The following is a 25,161-nucleotide window of genomic DNA, read 5'->3' on the forward strand; positions in this document are numbered from 1 at the left end:
GTTCTGACAGTGAAGTCATCAACCAAATGTTGTTATCCATGTGTGCTGCTAAGATTAAAGAGACCATTTTAATAACTCCAGATATCATGGCCATAGTGGAATACAAAGGTATAGGAAATCATCTCGGTGTCAAGAAGGTTCAGTTAGATATTCAAAAATTCTTTGACAGGAACCATGAGGAAATAAATCGTATGGGTGTCCTATATTTGTGGTTATCAAAGAAAGAAGACCTCAAAATGCTGGATAAGGACGCGGATGAGCTCAATGATTTTTTGGTCAAACAATCTACGCCGGTTGAAGATGCTTGTATGGAGAGAGAAGGTGGCCTTGCTGAAAATGAAGCCTTTGCTGTTGAAGATACATCTTGGGATACACAACAGGCAGATACCGCTGGTGAAACTGAAGGTGTTTTGTCAGAGGCTAAAGGATCCATNGATACACAACAGGCAGATACCGCTGGCGAAACTGAAGGTGTTTTGTCAGAGGCTAAAGGATCCATTACCAAAAAATTCTTTAAGGGAATGCATTTGCATAAACGTGATCGCACAGAGATATCGAGATCCTCCTTCAGAAGTATGATTGGAAAATGGAAGGTACATAAATGAATTATTTTAGTGGTGCGTATGCATTGGTTTCAATTGGGTTGAAACGTAGTTAGTTCGNAATATTCTCGAGGGACTATACATTTACATTTTTTTCATGGCTGAAAGTGATGCTAAATTCTGCAACAAGGTCACTTCGTTTGTCTTCTTGTTTAAGCTGCAAAATAAAATGAAAAAAACAAAGGCAGAAAAATGCGACGGTTATACTTTTGAGTATTTTTTTTGATTTTTTTTCCCACGCGGGTCATAAACTATTAATAATGGCAAAACAAAACTGAGTCCCTTCTTTTTGAGATAAAGAGACTCCAAAATATGGAAATATAGCAAGCATGAGCCAGGCAGAGTCTATAAGTGATACATTGGGAAATACCACAAACTTTCATCAAGAAGTGCCGAAGTGTCAGCAACTAATATTCATTAACGATTTACCTGACGAGATTTTGATCCATGCCTTCTCGCAATTAGAGCCCTCATCATTGAATAGTCTACGACTAGTTTGCAGGAAATGGAACCATGTCATCAATGACAAGGAAACTTGGACCAAGCTGTTTCGTAAAAGATTCGGTATTCTACTTTCAGCTTCATCATTTCCGAGTGTGACCCAGGGTTCAAATTGGATGAATGAGTATTTTGCTAGATTACAAATAATCCGCAATTGGAGGAAAGGTATATCGACACATCAAACTTATCAAGTGGTGAATAGTGAACTCAGGATGGGTGGATTGACGTTATGTGATTTTAAAATGAATAAGGTTGCAGTGTTTGACCAGGTACTGGGGAATATCAGTTTTGGAAACCTTGATAGTGGCAAAAACCAGAGTTTTATCCCGGGAATGATGAATATGGATATTTTAAGTTATGATATGAATTTCAACTACTTGGTTATGGGCAAAAAGAATGGTGAGATTGTTGTCAAGAATTTGATACTTAGCACTTCGTTCAGTCAGAGAGGTAGTATTACCTATTTTGAAATAAAAGAGGATGAGAGAAGCCCTATCATGAGTGTGATCGTCAACTCATATGTGGATAAGAATGGAGCTACTGTTGATGTTATTAGTGGACTGCATGATGGAAGTTTACTGTGTTGGAGTTTGCATGGGGAGCTTAAAAACTCGGTTAAATTGGATGGAACTATCTTGAATATAAAATCTGACTTCAACAAGTATATTATTGTCAATACCTTGATTTCCATATATGTGTTAAGATTTGATAATTTGGAGATTTTAGGACTGGCAAACTTGGATATTCCTGCCTGTGATGAAGACGCAATACACGTTGAACAACTTGCTTATGGCAAGAACACACTAGATGTTGATTTTGGTGGAGAGAGTATAATCTTGAGTCGGGGGAAAAGTATTCGTGTTTACGATTTCCATTGCACTGGGATTAGAAAATTGGAATTTGAAGAAGAAACTGTTATCGGCACCCAACTTCAGACTGTCGGTAAGAGTTATTTGCACAATGTAAATGCAAATTTTGTAGGTGGTGATGGATTATTATGTGGAAATCTATTAAGTGATGGAAGCATTATTGTATGGAATGTTCGTGAACAATCAACCCACAAGATTGAACCTCAACTACGGTTATTTCCAGAATTGAATCATAAAAAGATTCTGGGTCGCATACACAATGCCGTATTACAAGGACAATTATTGGGTGTCACCACTTTTGCTCTAAATGCGTCGGTGGTGGCAGTTTCCGGATATAATGGGTTGACTTGCGTTTATGATGTTTTCACTGGTAAGTTTCTAAGAGAAGTTTCAATTAAATTCCCCAAGCGATTTGAACACATGCAACATTTTCCAAAAATGGTTGAGTTGGTTAAGCTCAACCCTGATCAACAAGATACCAACGGTGTAATAGTGTGTGGCGATGTGATACAATATTTCGAATTTGGCAATTTGAATAGCAAGAAATTGAATGCCGGGGGTGCTAAAAAGGGAAAACAAGTCAATATTGGATCACATGGGAAACACGAGTCAAAGAAGAAGATTAGAGACGGAATGGATGAATATCATCGGCAAGTTCATGTCAAGAATAGAACCGAGGAACTTTTTGATAGGTACAATGGGACTGAATATGATGATGAAGAGGAGGAAATGAGGATTGCTTTGGCAATGAGTGAGAACATATATAGCAACAGCTCAAGTCAGACAGATATGGGGGTACATATGACTGGTGATGTTCTCGACAACGATTTGAAGTTGGCGTTGGAACTTTCAAAGGCTGATGCAAGTAATGCTGAACCTGGTGAAGAGTTTGTACCTGAGGTTGTTGAGAATCCCGCACAAGCAAATGACGAGGATGTTGATGATGCACTAAAGCGAGCATTGGAGTTGTCATTAATAGAACATTGAAGGGTATTTGTTACTCTTGCTTTCATTTTTTTTTTGTTTTGATTAATGAGAAGTAGTACTTGCAATTTAGTAAATTCTCTCTGTAAAGTAGTCGTTATATGTAAGTGCATTGAGGTTGTTGCGTAGTGCGCTTGAATCAAGTAATAGGTCTGGTTATATATCTTATATACTTGAGCGACGCTAAACTCCGTATATTGTCGGCCGACGGCGGGTTGAATTCTGCAGTTTAGCGGGACCGAGAACTCTACTCTAAATATGAGCCAATGAAAACCACAGCAAAAATTTAGATCTACATAAAAAAAAAGACCCAAAATTGGTTTTAATGCCACAGTGTTTGCTTGTGTTGTCCCCTTTTCAGTTTCAATGATTCGGTAGTGCTTTGCATTGAGTCTCTTCTTTCATGATAGTTGTGTGTGTGTGTGTGTGTATAAAGAGAGATTTGCAGATCTGATTGTGTATATATATATACATATATATCTCTACATACGTCTTTGTATATTGTTAGTTTTTGACTGTTAACGTTTTAACCTCAACTCCCACGGTTTAGATATTATATGCAGGATGTACAAAGGAATCTTAGCAGAAAAATTTTTTCTTTTGTTTTTCTTTTCTTCTTCTTTTACTTGTTCTTGTTCTTGTGTGTGTGCAATATATTCATTCAACCTATCATAAATATATATCATTCAAACTAAGATATTATACTCCAATACACACACATACATACACACCTTTTAACTAGAGATACAAATTGTCTACACCACGTTTTCAAAACTATTCCGCCGTTGATAGCATTGTTTTAGTCATATACTAGACATATTCCTAAACAGTGGTGTTTTTTTTCACAACACACACACACATATTCTTTATGATTCCACGTTGCTGCTACAATAACAACCTTCACACTATATAGACAAAGCAACCAATACCCAACTTCCTTTCCCCCGCCCCCGCCCCCGCCCCCATTCTGCTTGCACTAGACATAGACATATAGACAAACAATGGTATTCCCTTCATTTATACGGCTAGCTAGGATTTCAACTAGACTACGTCATGCAAGAACGCATCATTCAAATCGTCGTCATCAACCATTCTTTCAAGCATCTTTCCCTTATTTAAACACGAGCTATTATTACCAGGGGTTACTGAAACGCCATGACTGTTTCCATAGAGCCAGGTGGTGGTCTAAGGCAGAAACTGGGTCTACCAGCCAATCAAACCCATTCCTTACGATAGCAGATGGCCATTATGGCGTATATTATTCCATGTACAATCATGAATGTGAAAGAAAAGAACGTCAAGAGGCATATGAAAAGTATACTATGCGCTATATGAACGATCAATTGGAACAAGGTGATAGGACAAAGTTTAAACAATGCATGTTTATGAATGCGTGCAAGCAATATCATCATCATCGTGGCCATTGGTCAAAGGGTCGTCATCACAGGTGGAACCATAGATCGCATAAGCAATACAAGAGACTATTCCATGTTAAGCTACTTCTTTTAGGAATTGCAGCTAAATTTTTAATTTCTAAAGCCATAAAGGATACTCAAATTGGTTTAGATAACTTGAAGACTGCTACATACAGACTCACGTCATCGTGCTACGTCAAACCAGCTGGCTATTTTATCCATTCAGGCACAAGTTTTCACTCTTCAAGTATACCAACTACACCTCAATTGACTATGTCTCCTATGAACGGTGATATATTCTCAATTGGTCTTTCAAAAAGATCCTTCACCACGATTTCTCAGTCACACTTTCAGCAACTATCTAAAACTACTCAAACATCGCCATCCACTGATGCTAAGAAGGGAGAGGTAGACAGTGAAGATTTCGACCACCACTTTTTGCAGACACAAATAACAAACATTACAAGTGCTTTTGAAAAGCAGGCTGATAAACAAGAGCTTGATATCATATACCCACTCTATCAAGCTGTCAAACGTAACGACTTAACCTTACCCACTGTGGAATTATACAACATTATTTTGAAATCAATAATTGACAGGCCCTTGGATGGAGAGGTCAACACAAGAGCTATCGAACGGAAATTGACCAACCTACTTACAGTTTACCAGGACATTATTTACGCAAACTTGAAGCCCAATGGTGAAACATACAATTTAGTGGTGAATGCAATGTTGGACAATACGATAAGATGTACACAGGTGCCTTGTGCAAATTATATTGAGTTTAAAGAAAATTCAGCCAAGGTAAAGGAGTTTGGCCAAATTACATTTGAATTGTTGCAATCCTCTCAAAAATATGTGCAGTTTGAAAGCATATTTGACAAGGTTGTGAATTTATGCAAATTGTACCCACGCCTTTTAAGTGAACTGATTGTGGAGTCTTTTGAACAAATGGTAAAGCAAACAAATTGCAATGAAACAAGTTACTATCTTAATGTTCTAGAGTTTTGTGCATATTTGAACCGGTCACAATCCTACAATGAACAAGAGGCGTATGCTATTATCGATGAAACGTACAGCAAAATTAGGACACTCAGCAATGTTGACGAATTCGCTGTGTACCAATCCATGATGAATGCTTTGGTCTACAACAATCAACTTAACAATGCTAGTCAATTCTTGGATAACATTTTAATTGATTATAAAGAATCATTGCAGTTTGCCACTCGACCATCCAAAAGACAAGTTGGCGATTTGATTGCCACATTTTTGAAAGCCTATGCCATCAATACTGATGTGGTCAAGTCTGTTGAATTGTTGAAAAAGTTTCATCAAGTGCCATACCTACCTGAATTGCCAATTTCGTTTTACAATTTCATTATTGTAAAATTACAGGAACAACCTGACCAGTATGACGAAATGTGGACATTGTATAACCGTATTGCTTTGAGGAAAGATTTCCAATCAATGTCCACTATAGACATGATGAAGGAAACTAGTGGATTATCGTGCCGAGATGCCCTTCTTGGTTTTGCCATATGTAAGGGCGACCATGAGAGTGTGTTTCAGTTGGTGAAGGAAATTATGGTGAAGGAGCACTTGATTGGCGATCATCAAGTTTTACGAATGGTTTTAGACTATTTGAATAATGGAGTGATCAATAACAAATCACAAGGAGAGTTTTTCAACCAATACTATTTGGGGTTGCTTCATCTGTTATTATTAACACAAGCAAAGCATTATCAAACTTCGACAAACCTCAATGACTTCGTGTCTGAGTTTGTCCAGTATTTGTCCATTTCTGTTCCCTGTGAATTGGCTGATAATGACATGGCTGTTGCCAGTGTAACCAACTATAACGTACAACTACTTATGAATTCAACATTACCATTCAAATGTGTTCAGAGCTTCGATCTCCAGACTGATAACCTTTATGGGCTCAATACCATTGCTCGTCAAGTATTGGTGTACTCGGGTAAAGATGAAGAAATATTGATCAAGGTTGCCGATTTTGAAGCCCATTTGATTAATCAATTTGAAGATCCAGCTAATCACTATATCGAGTTGACTGAGGAAATTGTTGATTTGAAGAAGGGATTGGAAACCCATTTTGCTGAGATTGTTGCCGGTTTGAGTAACTCAACGTTAGCCATTGACAAGGCTTGCCAGTATTTGGAAATTTCTCGTGGAGAGGCTAATCAAATAGCCAAGATTTCATTTGATCAAGATTTGAGTTACTTGTTGACTATCAATTACCACACAGGAGCGGTAAAGTTTATGGATCTTTTTGAACAAGGTTTCACTTTCCAACCCAAGACTTGGAATGCACTTCTTAACCAAAACTTTATTAATGAATATTTACCACAAATTGATGTTGCTTCGATGCTAGATCGTATATGGATGACCGGTTGCAAGGAGGACAGTAAATTATTTTTAATCAATCGATTGATTGCTTACAATGATGAAACAGTGAATCAAGCAGTTGCGGCATTTGTGTGTCGCGAAAACATATTCCATACCCAGTTGTTGACAAATTTGTTTCAATCGAGTGTTGGCATGTTAAAGGTGAATGATTTTGATTTGGACTTTGACTTTGAATTGGCATATCTGCACAACCTGGATGTGGGCTGGATAGTTGTCTATTTCGACTATTTGAAACAGGGGAAACAATTTGAAGAAATGAAAAAATATTGTGCAATTATTGAAAACAAGTCACCCAAAGTACAATTGTTGGAACTTGAAGCTGAATTAGAGACTAATCCACTGGGATTCACGACGTTGTTGAAAACTTTGCCACTTGCCAATCATCATGATGATGCTGAACTAGTTGAATTGTTAATCAAACATGACCTCAAATCGGGAGTTGAAGCTAGTAACATTTTAAGCAGGGGCTATCCATCTAATGCTCCACCAGTGGTGGAACTTTTATCGTATACAAAGTTTTTGGATTCATTACAACAACAAGGCAAATTTGACAGCATTGCTAGCACCGCCACCACCAAGGCAAACTTTGTTTCCCTTAACCACATGGCTAGTTCATTGCTTGCTAGTGGCAATTTACAACAAATGAAGACCATAATTGAAGAAAATCCCATTGCCAATAACCAAGATAAATCGCAATTACTGGCCATGATGTTGCAAATGTTGATTGACGCCGTGCCTCATCATGCCCTGGCTAAGGCAATCATCAATCGGTTCATGATATGGATCAAATTTTATAAATTGTTAAACAAGAATATGGGCAGCAACAACTCATTGCCAGTGGAGCATTTTTGTCAGATTATTACATTGTTGAAATTGACCAAGTCGGAGTTATTGTCAGTCTTGACTAATCGAATCGTGAATAAAGACGATGGTGTTGTTGCCGATATTGTGAATTTTTATTTCTTGGAAGTGAGGTTGTTTAATAAGGAGTCCAAACAACAGGTTTATAATTATTTAGAGACGAATTAATGAGAGAATGAGAATAAGAATAATAATAATAATACAACGATTAATGTTTATTACGAAAGTGACTTTGTTGTAAACGAAAAATGCAAAAATGGTACATCTATCTATCTATCTAAATTCTCTCTCTAGTTACGATGTGATCGTTTGATTTGCTTTCTATCAACTCGTTCATAATACAAGATGTAAGCCGTGGTCTCTTCGGCCAATACAGATGCCCGTGAAACTTCACTTACTTGGCCATCACTGATTCTCCAATACGGGTTTGTAATTAATGAATTGATTTTCTTCATCTTGACCTTCTTATGCGGTTGCGATTGGTTGTTGGTATTTGCACCAGCGTCAGCATCACCACCAGCTGCACCACTGGCGACATTGTTGCTGATTTCTTGTGATAATGGATGTTGACGATTATTGGGGTGTCCATTAGTCGATGGATGGCCCTGTTGTTGTTGCTGCTCTTTTAAATTATGTTGAGCAAACGCATTTTCAAAGTTGTTGTTGTTGTTGTTATTGGTGCTCTTCATGGGATCATCGACCAAGATTTCGGCTGGAGTTTGTAATCCAGATTGTAAAATCTCTTCAACATTTCTCGGGTTAGCTTGTATAACCGATGGACGTCTACCCATAAGATTTGAAAATTTTGATCGCAAGCCATCATCATCCTTATCTGAGCCACCACTGATTGAACGACTCAGTTTTCTCATTGAACTTTTACGGCCGAGTGAGAACGAGGATGTTGATGACGATGCAGCATTCGTGTTGTTGTTACTATCATCCTGTGGTGGCTGCGAATCGACTGGTGCGGCATCACAATGAATATTGCCTGATAAATCCATAATCTCTGGCGATAATTTGAAAATGTTGCCATCTTTATCCTTAACAAACAATGGTTTATGTTTGTAACATTCATAATGACCCTGAGTATGTGAACCCAAATGCTTGATAAGTGCCCTTAATCGATACTTGTACAAGTCGTTATCATTGAATTTAAACTTTCTAAAATGTTGTGTCAACTTTTCCGTCTGTTGTTCTGATATTGGCGCCGAATTTATCGATGGCTGAGCAATAATTGGTGTTTCACCCGTTTTCAAAGTAGTTGCGGTAGTCATTGTTTGAGCTGCCGATGCGGAACTGGTTGCAGAGGAGGTATCTTCTTCTTCGTCCTCGTCCTCCTCATCATCATCATCATCGTCATCCTCAGTAGTGCCATTCTCGGTGGTTCTCCCATCATCCGTCAATATTTCTTCTTCGTCTTCATCAGCAGGACCCTTCTCTTCAAAATCGTCTCGTTGAACTTCTTCATCTTCCATATCATTTTCATCATTAGTCAACACCGATGACGTCAACTTTGTAATTAATTTTTCTTCATCATCTTGCACAATCGACTGGAAATGCTTCAACCGGTCCAGATATTCTTTCCCAATTGATAAAGTCATACTGTCTTTGAATTCAACTCGACAAGAGTTTCTAGTCACTGAATGACCATCAAATGCTGATCGTGATAAATGAAGTCCAAATATTTTGGGTGGTTTAAGAATATGAGATTTTTTCGAAACGGTTGAAGTAACTTTTGAAATGTCGATTCCATTCACATTGTAAGATTTAATATAATCCTCCAACGGTGGGGGCAAGTCTTCATTGATACACAAGTGTGGGTTATTATCCAAATCTGTCACTTGTTGTAAAAACTGTTCTTCTTGTGGTGAAACTTGTCTTGGTTTGCCATTGTGCTGTTCAGCATAAGCTTGTTCATTAGCCACAATCTTGTCCAATCTGCATTTGATACATTGATATCCTTCAATATTTTCACTTTCATTTTCTTCCAACAATGTTTCCAATTTAACTTGGGGTTGCATAGGTAACGGCAAAGTCAACATAACAAATGGAGTAAATGTTGGCTTGGACACTCCATGACAAGTTAAACATGACATTTGACTCAAGATTAACCCATCAAAGGGGAATTCCGGAACCGAAATTTGTTCCAAAATAGTATAATCCTGAGGCGATGGTTGTACCCCCTTAGGAACAACTTGATGTAAATGTAAAGTAATGAATTTATGGAAACTTTTCAATTTAATATTTTCATTTTCCAAAGTTTCATTAATCAATTGAGTCAATTCTTGAGCATCGTGTTGGCTTCTAGATATTTTGGCATGGAAAATTTTCTCCAATTCATGTAAAAAAGTCCAAACCGATATAGTCTTTGAAGTCATTTGCGTCTCTTGTAATTTTTTAACCATCGAAGCCATTGCTATATGCAATGGAATATCAAACTTTTGGTTTGATGACTTGAATTTATCATTTTGTAGAGACTTATGGTGTTGAATTCTTAGGTTGATCAACTCGTCGACATTAATCTTGTGCAATTCGATAAACTGTGAAAGTTGATTAAAACTGGTGATAAATTTGTTGAGATATTCTGTCAATGAAGGTAATGAGGAGTATGCTTGTAAAGAAGTATTGGCAAAACAATCATTTCTCAAATTGATTAAACCAGTAGTATGTTTATCAGGACGTTTAGTAAACATTTGTGGGTTGCTGCGTAAAGAGGGTAGTAGAATGTATAATACAAGAGTGGTAGGAATGAGGATTTGCAACAATAATGTTTGTCTTTGTTGTGGAGTTCTCTTGTACCAAAAGTTGACTAAGGTTTGAGGAATAAATTTGAAGCTAGGAGCAATAGTGGTGAGATGTTGGGACAATTGTTGTTGTTGTTGTTGCAGTAGTTGTTGTTGTTGAGCTATTGAAGTGATGTCTTGATTAGCAATGAGTTGTTTTAGTTGCTGTAATAGTAGACTATCCATTCAACAAAGTCTCCTTCTTCTTCTTCTCTGGTTCTATTTAAATTTAAGAAAAAGAAAAAAAAAAATCGCCAACCTCAGATTATTAAATTAATTTATTTTTTTATTTTTAAATAAAAATAAAAATAAAAAAATAAAAAAAGAATAAAAAAATAAAAAGAACCAACAGAACCAACAGAAAACTAAAATTAAAAAGAATAAAAAGAATAAAATTAAAAAAAAATTTTGAGGGGAAGGGAAATAATCGGAATTCAAAAAGAAAATAAAAAACAAAAAATAAAAAATAAAAAAAACGATTTTCGGTTTTCGGTTACATCTCAATTATCCGGACTTTAGTCTTGTATTTTATAAAGATCACTTTTCTCCTACTTAGACTTAATTATATATACAATATACATATACATCTATACATAAACTTCGTCTTCTGTTTTGGAATCTACCACCCCACAACAACAGAGCAAAAAACAAAACTAAAAATATTAAAAAAAGATCCAACTTCAATGCAGATACGCTTAAAATACTGGGGAAAGGCAATTTTAAAAAATACAAGAGATACGCCCCGGAAGAAGATTTATACATGAGATATATTTTCAGATTTTGTTTTTACGCTCAAACTCTCTTAATAGACTGCCATACTCACTAAATCACCTTCACTAACTGTATCACCATTTATCGATCTAGCTATATAATTAGCTGTCAAAGAACAGAATAGACAGCAAATCAGAAGATCAGAATAGATTTTGTGTCACATATGTCTAATTTTGAAATTGAGACACCAATACACACATATACAATTGCATCGATTTACTTATATGACGTATATACATATATACCTTCACTTTGGTAAGTCAAAGACAATAAAAGAAACCACTAGCCACCCACGACAACTGTACATAATGGTTACCATGTGTTTCAACTAGTACAAGTTAATCGCACCTTTCATTACACTTTGTACACACAATACATTAAATAAAAATTGCTTACCTGCTTCACACAACGCACCACAACTCATTCACACATACACACACACACACTCTCTCTCTCTCTCTCTCTCTCTATCTCTCTCTTTTCAAAAGTTTATAATCTTCATTGTAGCATACCCTATGGTGACAATTATCCCATACGCAATCAACGAACTAGGTACACCTCTAGTTATAAACGTACCAACAGTCAAGTACGGCTTTCCAAATTCATCAGTCATACAAATTGCAGTGACATTGGGGAACCCCGAGGTAGGTAATCCCATTGCTGCTGAACACAACAATGCACTGGCCATAATCAACAACCGTGGATGTGGTTCTGGCATATTATTTCCAATTTCTTGCACCAAAGGAATAATAATCAATGCTGCCACCGTATGCGAAACAAATGTCGCCATAATCAAAATCAATAGTCCAAATGTCAATGTTACGCCAAATAACGAAAACCCTTCAACTTGCTTTTGAATCTCAACGGCAATGGTATTTAATAACCCCGAGGAGGCTACTGCTTTACCTAATGCAGTACCACCCATGGCCAAAACAACAATATTCCAGGGGTAGTTGTTGAAATCTTCAGTCGTCAACAACCCCGATCCGAAAAACAAAATCATGGGGATCAACGATATAATACCCATTTCTCCAAATAGCCCAGTTAGTTTCGATGCAAAACACCATAGCAATATAGTACCCAATGAAACAATCAGAATATACCATTGAATCCCAGTAAACTTATCATCAATCATTCTAATCGGCACCAAATGGGTGTTTTTAGAGTTACAATTAAATGTGATTAATAAAAACATCCAAATCAACAACAATGTCAAGACACACACTGGTATCGATATAACAAACCATTGGCCCCATGATGGCTGGGGCTCAATAGCACCAATGGCAATGATATTTTGAGGCGAAGCTATGGGTGAAGCCATACCTCCTACATTGGAAGCCAAGGCGATTCCCAATATCAACGCATTGATAAACTGTGAACCCTTGGGCAAGGTACGAGTAAGTGGCGTAATCAAACTCAAACACATGACCGGCGCAGCAACATTCAGCAAGAATGCAGAAGCAATCAAAGCTACACCCATAATGGTAAGCAACACCACTGATGGATTAGTCCCAGCTTTCGATAAAATCCACGTCGAAATCAACTTGGCAATGTGGTATTTCGACAATGCTGCTGCTAGTGTGAAACCACCCAACAACAACAAAATGACCGAGTTCCACATGGTACTCAAGACATACTTGGATGCATCAACCGAATCCATAATCGACCCATCGTCATTCTTAATCACATTGAGAAACACAATTAATAACGGAATCAATAAAGAAGTGACAAATAATGGAATAGCTTCAGTAGCCCAGAGCAATGACGCACACACCAACATGGCAAAACAATTCTTTTGGGCAACATCGTCAAATGGTGATACATTGAGTAAAAAAATGGCAATTGCAGCAATAACCACCAATTTGACAAGCACTGGGTTACGTATAGATATATTGAATGAGCTCAAACTTCCACCACTTGCTTTCAAATCATTCTCCTTATCACTTGTTGCCCCCTCGGCTCGGTCCAATAACTTGGAATTGGCAGCATATGTCTTTCTTTCCAACCCAATCATATCTCTCCAAACAGTATTTCTTTCCCACACAACGTGTTCTCGTAAATGTATCGACAATTCTTGTCTAGCCACTTCTAAATCAGCTCCATGATTACATATCAATGCATACAACTTGATCAACGATTCCAATCGGTCATTTACTTTTTGCATGGTCGATTTTTTGAAAATATACGAGTTTTCCGGCAACGATTCCAAATATGACTCCTTGATATTAGTGTTTAAGGACTTGTCAAACTTTTTCAATGCCTTTTTAAACCCCGTTTGATTTAATTCAATATATGACTTCAATTCCGACAATGTGGTGTATAACCCAATTGTTCTCTTTCTAAGAATAATACGACTTTCGGTGAGTAGAAGCAACTGCGGTGGCAATCTGCTATCGGTTGATGTCACATTAGTCAACTCATTCCACAAACGTTGTGATTTTGGCGACTTTAAATAATCATCAATTGATTTTGTACGCAGTAATTCATGTCCATTTGAGCCACCACCATGTTGATGAATAATCGGGGTTGATCCACTTCGTTTCACCTGTCGACCTCTGGTTTGAGAACTAAGGACTCGGTCTCTCTCCAACTCCTCAATAAAATTCTCCTCTTGCAACCGCGCAGCTCCATTGTCATCGTCTTCCTCATCATCATCATAATCATCTCCTTCACCTTGAGTAAATTCGGTATCAGGATCAGTAGTGTTGGTGATATAATTATCATTCGAACTTGCTGAAAAGCGTCTTCCTTTATCCTGTTGTCTTGGCTTAAATTTCTTGTTGCCTGCATGTTCCAAATTTTCAGCAATTTCCTGCTCAAATACTTCAATATCGTAAACTAAATCATCAATACTCTTAAACAAAAATTGCTCCTGCTGTTGGTAAAAAGTATCAATCTTTTTCAATTCTGCATTCAATGCCGCTTCAAATACTCGCACGGGATTGCTGTCGTCATCGTCAATACCATCTAATCGGGCCGTACTCGAGTAATGGTCACCCACTAAATGGGCATTTTCCTCTAAATCAACAGTATCGTCGGCATCGCCATGCTGGTAATTTCTTCTCAAACTATCCCTCTGTAACGAATAGATTAATTTTTTCAATGTCGTGTATGCAATATACTTTGAAGACCATTCTGGTACAGCATTGAACTGTATAGAATGAGAAAACTTCATCTGTTAGGAATGACCTATGTCTTGAAATTAGCAGAGTGAGTTAGTGGGGTTGGTAATTAGTAGTTGCTGCTCTGTGCTTGCTAGTGTGGTAATTTTATGCAGGACTGTTGGTGTCCATGGAGAGAGACGATTGAAGATTGAAGATTGTATTGGTGTAATTAAAAAAACGAGTCAATGTCGCATAGTTAACCAATGTACACGACTTTGTGTTTAGGTTATCAAAGAAGAATTGGATTTAGTACTGACGTGAGTAGTCGTTACTGCGAGAGAATGACTTCACTATATAGCCTTGGTGTGTTGTATCTGTACAACATAAGTTCAGTATAGATTATAATTCGTTTTAATTTTTCATTTTTAAAATAATGGAAATTTTTTTGCAAAGGTTTTTGGATAACAATTGTTTAAAGAATTTGAGTTCCGAAACGGAGTAGGGACTCTTCAAAAACATGAAACAATTGTTTCCAATTTACCAAAGGCAAGAAACTAAACTATATGTAGAACTAGTTCAACCAAATTTTAAACAGCTAAAATGAAATTGGAAGTGGAAACTATCGCTACCAGTTACATATGTTGATGCTTAGAAATACAATGTACAGAAATGTTGTTTAATGCAAGCTTTCAACTCTATCCCTTTTGATTTAAAAATAGAATGCTAAAACTATAACACTTAATACTCTCTCTCTTTTTCTAAGTCAAAACTTCTTGAAAAAGTGGTACATTGGTTACCGATTCTCTGATTAGAGTGATTACCCATTTCGTTGATGACGCAAATACCAAAATTGGAAGAAAGCAACCATAAGGTCCAGAAAAAAACAATAAAACAAAAAATAGTAAGAGAGAATAAATTATCATTATTATTTAATTGAGGCGCAAAACTAACCAAAATATCAATATAAGAAAGGACAAGAACTGACAGCCAACTCCAGTTACTCATTTGAACATATCACATCATCACCTTCGAGTCAAATATTAGATTACAAGCCCTAACATCTGATCTTTGACTACAGAGCTGAATACCTTAACATACACAAAATTTACTTCATAAACTTCGGTCTAAGCTTTGCAACAGCTGAATTAAAAGATGGATTTTTGCTTTTTCCTTATTGGATGTATGTATCGAATCTAGTTGTGAATGAGTACTCGACTTTACATCTGGGAATAGATGGTGTGCCTCACAATTACCACAGGGGGAGAGAGTGAATAATGAATCAGATTGGGTCTCATGGTATCACCTATAGAAGGGTGAGATTGAAGATGGGAGCCATACATAATATAACTAGTGGTACCCAAGATTACATCCTGAGTCAATTGGAACCATTTTCAGCATCCCCCCTCCTCTCCGGTCAAGTCAAGGTTGAAGACTTTACTAACATTGAACTCCACTTTAGTTAAAGAATTTAACAAACAATTGTCCGACATAGGCAATGTTGCCTGCTACTGCGGACGCTGTCATAACCAAAGTGCGTTTGCTATCCGTACAATAAATGCAGTCACCCTTTTCTTCATCCCAGTGCTCCCATTCTACTATTCCAAGAGATTAAAGTGCAATATATGTGGAAATACCGGTGATTTAGACAGCACAGCAATTGACCATTTGAAAAAGGGAGAGCCGGTGGCGATAGGTGGGTAGTACGTATCTAGCATGTGAGGAAGCATGTGCGAAAGCTTTGGCAATTCACTATTGTCAAAAACCATGAGCTGTTCTATCCACCTGGCTGCGATAAGCTTAAATAATAGGAATATGTGTGGCTATATAATATTATCTTACTATCTGTTTAATTAATGTTGCTTATTATTGTATCAAGAATGAAAATGATGAATGTCTATTTCTCAAGAGGTACTTTCTTCATGTAAAAAGTAAATGTGGCCTGCATTTTACTCTCTAGTCGATGATTCTCTTGTCACTGATTAGGGAAGGGGGAGTTGAACGGTATTTCTTGACCTGCTTTCCAAAACAACCTACACAACCACGATGGAAATTCTTAAAGTCTTTGTAGTAGCTTGATTGGTGGGGCATATGCATGTAGGATCCAGTTTACTTAGACAAATCCAATAATAAGCAAGCCCGAATGCTGCAACAAACGTACAAAAAGACTCTCAGCAAGAGTCTTTGCGGAAATAATTTAACCCAATAGTTGAAAATGGTCTTAATCACGAATTACCGCCTTTGTTTGCAGGTGTGCTCTCGAGAAAATACAACCACCGTACATTTTGAATACTCCGAGTATTTGAGTATTACCTCATTAGTGCAAAATGACTACCATTTTGAAAACGATCTCAATACAGTGGCATATTACATAACAAGAGTTCCGGCAAAAACGTTTGGTTTGTTGATAATGCATCACAAATTGATTTTTGATGAAAATTGTTTGTGAGTTTGTGGGGCGACCAAAAAAGAAAATAAGACAACGGCACACCACTTCGGAAAGGTGAAGCCCTGAGGTTGTAATAAAACGTTTGATGTGGTCTGTATGTCTCTTTTGAGAGTTAAAGGTGAATGGTGTCTTTTGAAAAACAGTCTTTTTAGATCCGTTGAAGCTACATCGATTTCTCATCGACTGTGCTCTATGTACTTGCAAAAGTATAAGAATAGTGCAGGGCTACAAATGAAAAGCTTACAATCTTTGCCAAGGCTTCTTGCATCACTAAAGTCGTCCTATTCGGTTAGAGATACCCTTTGACAAAGAAAATATTGTTGGGCAAGGAGAAATTACTTTACACAAAACTTTATTTCTGTCTCCATAATTATATATATATTTTTTTCCGACAAAACTAAAGCCAAAAAATCAGAAAAGAAATTTACTTTCAACAAGAACCGTACGATATGGAGTACATTTATCCATCCACTAATATATGAAATCTTGAGGTATTAACTTCATCATACACCACAAGTTACATTTGGTTTTGTTTTTGATAAGGTTTACCACAATGAGAAGATCTAGCATACAAGTAACATCTCACTGAAAGGTTAACCCCTCTGGAGGAATTTCTCTCTTGTTGCCTTTTAAAAAAGTTGGGTTGGTCAAAATTGACAAATTTTTGAATTAGATATCGAAGATCAGTTATGTCTTAGTCAATTCTGCATTGACACAAATCATTCAAGTTGGTAACAAAACTCCACATTTAGAAAGGCAGAGTTATCACACACCCATGAAGCTAATCGATTGGTACAATTTCACGTCTACCAAGTCTGAATTGGCCACACAAATGATTAAGAGATTCAAAAATACTCTTTCAACAACCCTCTAATACTCCGTTGAACTGCCCATATTGGTTGAAGCACGAAATCCCAACAAGTATTTGCAACAAAAGTTGAAAATTGCTTTTCCTTGCCTACATTGTGTAATAATGTCCACTACATATGAGACCCAACTTTGGCCATTGGCAAGTAATGTCAAGTGACTCAAAACGATGAAATCTAGTGGGGAAAATCAGAGGTACAAAATAAATTGTGCTCTAATGTTGATGCAAAGACCACAATGTATTGCAAAACCCCATAATTTGATAAGCCTTGAGCACAACATTAGTACTTATCAGAAAAATTTAGTGTTCTTAGAGGAAGAAACCCCATAGGGATCGAACTCAATATAAATAAGCTGGCAAACCTCCCCCTGTTTCAAATCCAAAAATACTAATTAATAAAAAACATCAACTGCTTCACAGCTCCAACTTACCAAAACTCAATATGTCTTCAAAAATTGAACGTGTGTTTGCTGGTCCTGCTTTGAGAGTGGGTACATTTTTGGATAAATTTCCCAAAATCTACAATGTCTACTTTATCGCTAGTATTTCAACTATCGCTGGTTTGATGTTTGGGTTTGATATCTCCTCCATGTCTGCTTTCATTGGAGCGAAAGCTTATTCCGAGTATTTCAATAACCCAGGATCTACCTTACAAGGTTTTATCACGGCGGCTATGGCATTGGGATCAACATTTGGTTCAATCGCCTCGTCATTTGTTTCTGAGCCATTTGGAAGAAGATTATCGCTTTTGATTTGCTCATTGTTCTGGATTGTTGGTGCATCAATCCAATCTGCATCACAAAACACTTCCATGTTGATCGCTGGTCGTATCATTTCCGGATTGGGTGTTGGTTTTGGATCCTCAGTGGCCCCAATCTATGGAGCTGAGATCTCACCGCGTAAGAGAAGAGGTGCTGTCAATGGACTCTTTCAAATGTCGATTGCCATGGGTATTATGATTATGTTTTACTTTTGTTATGGTGTTGGCCACATTAAAGGCGTTGGTAGTTTTAGGGTTGGTTGGGGATTCCAAATTGTTCCTGGAGTGCTTTTATTTTTTGGATGTTTTATCATTCCTGAATCACCACGTTGGTTAGCCAAACAAGGTAAATGGGAGCAGGCTGAAGAAATTGTATCAAAGATCCAAGCACATGGTAACTCAGAAGATGAAGAAGTTTTGATTGAAATTGCTGAAATTAAGGAACAGTTGTCGATTGATAAGGAGGCCAAGTCGGTTGGATACGCTACTTTATTCAAAAGAAAGTTTATTGTTAGAACATTTACTGCTATCTTTGCTCAGATTTGGCAACAATTGACCGGTATGAATGTTATGATGTACTATATTGTCTACATTTTCCAAATGGCAGGATATAGTGGTGATGCCAACTTGGTTGCTTCTTCTATTCAATACGTCTTGTTTGTTGCTTGCACGATTCCTGCGTTGTTCTTCTTTGACAAGTTTGGTAGGAGACCGGTATTGATCGTTGGTGCATTGTTGATGATGACGTTTCAAAGTGCTCTTGCTGGTATCTTGGGTGCATACGCTGTGCCATGGGCTGATTCGGGTAATCAGTCTGTCAACATCAAGATCCCTGCGGAAAACAAAGCTGCCTCAGCCGGGGCCATTGCTTGCTGTTATTTGTTTGTTTGCTCTTTTGCTGCCACTTGGGGTGTTGGTATTTGGGTTTACTGTGCCGAGCTTTGGGGTGATAACAGAATCTCGCAAAGAGGAAACGCTTCATCTACATGTGCCAACTGGGTTATCAACTTTGCTATTGGAATGTATACTCCATCGGGTTTTAGAACAATTAGCTGGAAGACTTACATCATTTATGGTGTGTTTTGTCTTGCTATGGCTGTTCATGTTTATTTAGGATTCCCCGAGACCAAAGGAAAGAGGTTGGAAGAAGTTGGACAAATGTGGGATGAGGGTGTTCCTGCCTGGAGATCAGCTTCTTGGAAACCCACTATTCCAGCTACGGGTGACACTGAACTGGTTAAGAAATTGAGTGTTGAGCATATTGAATACATAGGGTCCAAGTCAGATGAAAAAGTCAGCGAAGTTAATTCCAACTCTGCTTAATTGCCGTGATAGAGATTTGCCGGTCTCATTGTGCTCTGCAGTCGATTTAAACTCTTGAGTTTAATAGCTGTAAGTTAGTTTTGTATAGATTGATTCTAATCTGAATTCATGTGTTAATTGGGTATTGTAACGTGGCCGTAGCTTGAACACTGGATATCAGAAGAGCCTATGTTCAGATGTATTTTGCTAGAATTTTTACGGATTACCTATGATACCATCCTTCTTTGCAACTTTGGATGTACAGTGGGGCTTGAGCAAAGTGCGATATTTCCCAATCAATTTAGCCTATGATGCATATAAAGTCTTAGATTCTCTCATGCAAGTTCTAAATATAATTTTTCCGTTTTGGGAAGAGGGGGGATTGCTGACTAAGACATTATTAATATTGAACATTCTGCCTACAATAGGCTTAGGGTGAGGGGCCGAATAGCACTTGGTGCTTAGTCTGTGTCAAGAGGATGTTGCTATCTTGATCAATGGACAATCTTTCCGTTCGTAAATCAACATAGTTGTGTGTACGCTAGAACTAGTTGGGATAAGTAAAAGCTTTTTCAGCATAATATTCGCTTTAGCATAACTTGAACCTGGATTCCGTCCCTCGGTAAGAGTAAACCCGAGACCTCTGACGAAAGCAAAATTTCTGTGGAACTCCCTGTACTCCAGGTCACTATTATGGATCCGAGTTCTCGTTTACGAAGCAAGGCGACAAATTACAGTTTGAGATCTTTACCTTAATCAAATAACCTCTACTTTGAGTAGGACCAAAATGACGTAATGTGTGACCATAAATTTTTTAGTTGGTCGAATGTTACCTTTGCTATTTCTGCGGAATAAAGGTCTTGTCCGTATAAGATGTATCATACGACTCTCAGAGGCTTTCTGGAAGGCTCACAAAATTACGACAATGTTACCCTTGACGATGCAAGACTCTTCAAAAATGGAGGATATTTTCACAAAGCACAGACTACGCCCCTTGAACAACCTCTTATGCATCGTAATTGATATTCTCCATCTCACTGATTACTTGCTTGCTCCATCATTTGTGTCGTGTTGGGTAAAACAGCGAACCTTTCGGGAATATTATTGAAATGATGAATAGCACAAAATAGAAAAATAATTTGACTTACATCTTCCCGGTTTTGTGGTTGCTTGGTTTCTGCAAAAATGTTCCTGAAGTAGGTTCTTTCTTCTTTGAGCATGGATTGAAGAGACTCGCTATTAATTTGGGGCTGAAAAACTAGAGATGAACTGAATATGCCATCAACGTCATCCCAATCCATAATCAAGTAGGTTAGCAGTGCTACGTCTGGTGGAAGTAATATGCTTCGCTGTGCAATGATGTTAGGTTTAGTCGTTTAGCCTCTGTTGAGTACAAAGTAAGGTGGGGGATTCCCCACGCAAGGATATCAGTACACTACCAATTATGTACGGTCCTACGTAAAAGCAAGTCTAAAACGACAGATATTGCCACAACCTCTTTGTGCTCAGTAAAAAAAGTGCTTGATTTTTTATGAAAGAGGATAGACTTTTATAGAGGAAGCTAATTTCACAACACCAACTAGGCTTTTTTACCTCATAGAAGTATCTATGCTTATTGTAGTTTCTCCTCGTCCTCATCCTATTACCTACTTCTAATTTAATACTTGGTGTAAAGTATATGCTCATTCATGAAAGGTTTGCTCAAAAATAGACGTCGCCAAGTTTTGTCGGTCCGCTTTTCCATTGTTTTATTGTTTTCTCTATTGTATAATCTTACCGAAGTTAGTGCTGCAAAATTAAAAATGAGTTGCAAAACCACACATTGTTGTAGAAGGCTAAGTATTCGATATAATCCCAGGTGCATCTCAGCAATGTTTCATTCAATAGATGAAAGCTTCTAAGCGTGGCGGGGAAAGCCACCAGTCCTTGGTTTCTATACAGCTAACACAAAGCCACATTGTTGATATCGAATGAATCAAAACAATGAAGAAAATTTACGTCTACTTCACTGTGGGGGGATACAATAAGATATTGGGGTAAATAATCCCCCTTACTTTCCATTATCTATCTATATCTATATCTATATCTATATCTATATCTATATCTATATCTATATATATATATATAGGTACCGAACTCCTTGCACTTTAAATTCATACTTGGTTCTAAATCAGTACATCTTGCGACTTCAATTATCTATATTCGATTATGTCGTCAAGATTTGAAAGTGTGTTTTCTAGCTCTGCATTGAAATTGGCCAACTACTTGGACAAGTTACCCAAGATCTACAATGTATACTTCATTGCTAGTATTTCAACTGTTGCTGGTTTGATGTTTGGTTTTGACATCTCATCCATGTCGGCCTTCATTGATGCTAAGCCCTATGGGAAGTTTTTTAACCACCCAGGGTCTACATTGCAGGGCTTTATTACAGCTTCAATGGCGTTAGGGTCCATCTTTGGATCCATTGCATCTTCATTTGTTTCGGAGCCATTTGGCAGAAGATTGTCGCTCATGATTTGTTCGTTATTATGGATGATTGGTGCTGCTGTTCAATCGTCATCACAAAATGTTGCTCAGTTAATTATTGGTCGTATAATTTCGGGTTTAGGAGTTGGATTTGGTACTTCTGTCGCCCCAATTTATGGAGCAGAGATTTCGCCCCGTAAAAGAAGAGGTACAGTTAATGGTCTCTTCCAGTTTGCTGTTGCTTTAGGAATCTTGATAATGTTTTACTTTTGCTATGGTGTTGGACACATCAATGGTGTTGGTAGTTTCAGGGTTGGCTGGGGGTTCCAAATTGTGCCTGGCTTACTCCTCTTTCTTGGCTGCTTCTTTATTCCTGAATCACCACGTTGGTTGGCCAAACAAGGTAAATGGGAACAGGCTGAGGAAATTGTTACAAAGATTCAAGCCCATGGAAACCATGAAGATCCTGAAGTTTTGATTGAAATTGCTGAAATCAAGGAGCAATTAATGATTGACCTCGAAGCTAAAAGCATCACCTACTTTACTTTATTTACAAAAAAGTACCTATTAAGAACATTCACGGCAATGATGGCCCAGGCTTGGCAACAGTTGACAGGAAATAACGTTATGATGTACTACATTGTCTACATCTTTCAAATGGCTGGTTACGAAGGGGATAATAATTTGGTCGCATCGTCAATTCAATATGTGCTATTTGTTGTTTGTACCGTCCCAGCTTTGTTTTTGTTTGACAGGTTTGGTAGAAGACCATTGTTGATTGGTGGCGCAATACTGATGATGATTTTCCAATTTGGTCTCACGGGCATTTTGGGAACCTACGCTGTACCTTGGCCAGATTCTGGAAACGAGTCTGTTACCATCAGAATTCCAAGTGACAATAAATCAGCAGCTAAAGGTGCCATTGCATGCTCATACTTATTTGTCAGTTCTTTCGCTGCTACATGGGGTGTGGGGATCTGGGTTTACTGTGCAGAAGTCTGGGGTGATAACAGAATTTCCCAAAGAGGCAACTCATTATCGACCTGCTCCAATTGGTGCTTCAATTTTGCTCTTGCTATGTATACTCCAACAGGATTCAAAAACATCAATTACAGAACATACATCATCTACGGTGTCCTCTGTCTCACCATGGCCATTCATGTTTATTTAGGATTCCCCGAGACCAAAGGAAAGAGATTGGAAGAAGTTGGACAAATGTGGGATGAAAAGGTGCCAGCTTGGAGATCAGCCTCCTGGACCCCTATGATCCCTATTGACCCAGATTCAGAGTTAGCAAGAAAATTGAGTGTTGAGCACGTTGAACGGATTGGCACTAAAGCAAACGCAAGAGTCAGTGTTGACGAAGCTAGCTCAACTGAGAACAAGGAACATTAGTGTTACAGCACATAAAAGCTTGCTTTGTACTTCAATTTAAGTTTCAATTCAACAAGTCTCCATTCGTTTTATTTTGTATAGGTTTGATTTAAGAAATGATGAATATTCACACCGCAACTCTTTAATTTTGTAAGGGTGAGAATTTTGGTTGACTAATGCCTTCAGATTTGTTTAGAGGCAAAAAAGATGGAGGGGTTGGAAGAATTAAAGTATAAAAGTGTTGCAATATTAATGACCATAGTTGAAACAAAAAGTTAAAACTTTATTGCGTGGCAGATGTTCCATTCCAATCTAATACAGTTTCTTATTGGGCTCTTTTATTACTCAAAGGTATTAAAAAACTTTCCTTATCATAAATTTAGTCTTTTATTATACTTAGTTTAGTGACTTTTAAAGCTAGTGAGGAGGTTATGAATAATTGTCTTTTTTTTAATGACACAACTAACAAGAAGCTTAACTAGGTTAATGACTTTTTTAGAAGTTAACAACTTTGCTGAGTACTCATGGAAAAGCTATTTGGGAAAGGTTGATAATGAAGAAGTTTTGTTAGTCACGTATCCGATTTCTATGTTTTCTCTGCATTGTTGGTTCCTCCACTTTTGAGAGTTTACAATGACATGAAGCGGACTTACCGATACAAGTAGTCCTTACCGGGAATATCTAACCAGCACCCTAGAAGGGGATCAAAATAGAAGCAATCTTTAACTCGTCTAATCCTGCTTGTTTCCCAATAATGATGTATAAGGATCAAAACGGCGGATTTCCGTGTATATTGGTTTTCACCCCTTCTGTTACGATGAGATCTGTAAAGACAAGGCTAGAATGACGACAAATGCCGAGATTTGCTAGCCCGTGAACAACATTGTCCAATCAAGAAAAAAAATAAGAATTTAGACGTACGATCTATAGCAGTGCTCTGCAAAAAGATCATTGTCTAAATCCTATTAATTACAATGGATAATTGGTCATGTAAAAACAATTGCAAAAGGTTATGAATAGGTAAATTCGGCATACTCTGTATTTGCGGAAAGAATGGCTAAATCAAGAAAATTGCATGATTTGATTTTATGCATGCTATTTATTTTGTTTGCGTAACTTGCTTATACATTCGAACTATCCTTATCGTATATGATTTCGTATCATCGGTGTGTACTTTTCAGCTCCTTGACTGTCTTTGGATTGATATTGATAAGTTGACCTAATACATTCAACGTATGGGTTCAAAACACTTGTCCCCAGTTTCTTTGCCTTCCACCCAAAGACCCATCTCCATCGCTTAAAGTTTACTAATTAAGGAACAAACGGTTGTGAAAATAGTCATTTGTGTTTTGCGTTGCGGGATTTTTTTTTCTCCCTTTCTTATGAGTTTTGTGTTTTTTTCCGTGACTTTCTACAATTTCTCCCTTTGAGAAAATAAATTCACATAACCTTTCCTGAGCTTCCATTCGATTCGTTACCTACTTACTACAGAGATGATGGTATAGTCCACTCTTGATCATTATTTGTACCTATAAATAGGGGTCATATTTTACCCCTATTCTCCTATTTTTTGTTTTTTGTTTTTTGTTTCTCCTATTCTCATAATAACTCAATTCACTAAAGCGAAA

General features: G+C 37.5%; 5 protein-coding genes and 1 pseudogene across 6 annotated transcripts; 4 read left to right on the forward strand and 2 right to left on the reverse strand. All coding sequences in view use genetic code 12, as the record gives it.

The window, feature by feature from the left end:
- CANMA_001854 (SCF ubiquitin ligase complex subunit) lies at nt 1-2,959 on the forward strand (the record flags this gene model as incomplete). The annotated part of the gene is made up of 2 exons (XM_051813863.1): nt 1-573; nt 897-2,959. Coding segments are annotated over 2 exons (2,636 nt in total), but the record flags the coding sequence as incomplete, so codon positions are not given.
- A 998-nt stretch (nt 2,960-3,957) lies between these two features.
- On the forward strand, nt 3,958-7,824 carry RPM2 (ribonuclease P; the record flags this gene model as incomplete). The annotated part of the gene is made up of 1 exon (XM_051813864.1): nt 3,958-7,824. The coding sequence occupies one exon, from the start codon at nt 3,958-3,960 to the stop codon at nt 7,822-7,824; it is 3,867 nt and encodes a 1,288-aa protein (XP_051672529.1).
- Nucleotides 7,825-7,946: 122 nt separating this feature from the next.
- CANMA_001856 (putative ubiquitin-specific protease) lies at nt 7,947-10,625 on the reverse strand (the record flags this gene model as incomplete). Its single annotated transcript, XM_051813865.1, has 1 exon — nt 7,947-10,625. One exon carries the CDS (start codon nt 10,623-10,625, stop codon nt 7,947-7,949), a length of 2,679 nt encoding a protein of 892 aa, XP_051672530.1.
- Nucleotides 10,626-11,691: 1,066 nt separating this feature from the next.
- Nucleotides 11,692-14,385, reverse strand: PHO91 (Pho91p; the record flags this gene model as incomplete). Its single annotated transcript, XM_051813866.1, has 1 exon — nt 11,692-14,385. One exon carries the CDS (start codon nt 14,383-14,385, stop codon nt 11,692-11,694), a length of 2,694 nt encoding a protein of 897 aa, XP_051672531.1.
- A 3,685-nt stretch (nt 14,386-18,070) lies between these two features.
- Nucleotides 18,071-19,711, forward strand: CANMA_001858 (annotated as a pseudogene). Its single transcript has one exon. A coding segment is annotated over exon 1 (1,641 nt).
- A 2,187-nt stretch (nt 19,712-21,898) lies between these two features.
- On the forward strand, nt 21,899-23,554 carry CANMA_001859 (sugar porter family MFS transporter; the record flags this gene model as incomplete). The annotated part of the gene is made up of 1 exon (XM_051813868.1): nt 21,899-23,554. One exon carries the CDS (start codon nt 21,899-21,901, stop codon nt 23,552-23,554), a length of 1,656 nt encoding a protein of 551 aa, XP_051672532.1.
- Between the last annotated feature and the right edge of the window lie 1,607 nt (nt 23,555-25,161).

This window comes from Candida margitis, assembly GCF_024628925.1.
Source record: "Candida margitis strain CBS 14175 chromosome Unknown scaffold92, whole genome shotgun sequence".
NCBI classification, from domain to species: domain Eukaryota; kingdom Fungi; phylum Ascomycota; class Pichiomycetes; order Serinales; family Debaryomycetaceae; genus Lodderomyces; species Lodderomyces margitis.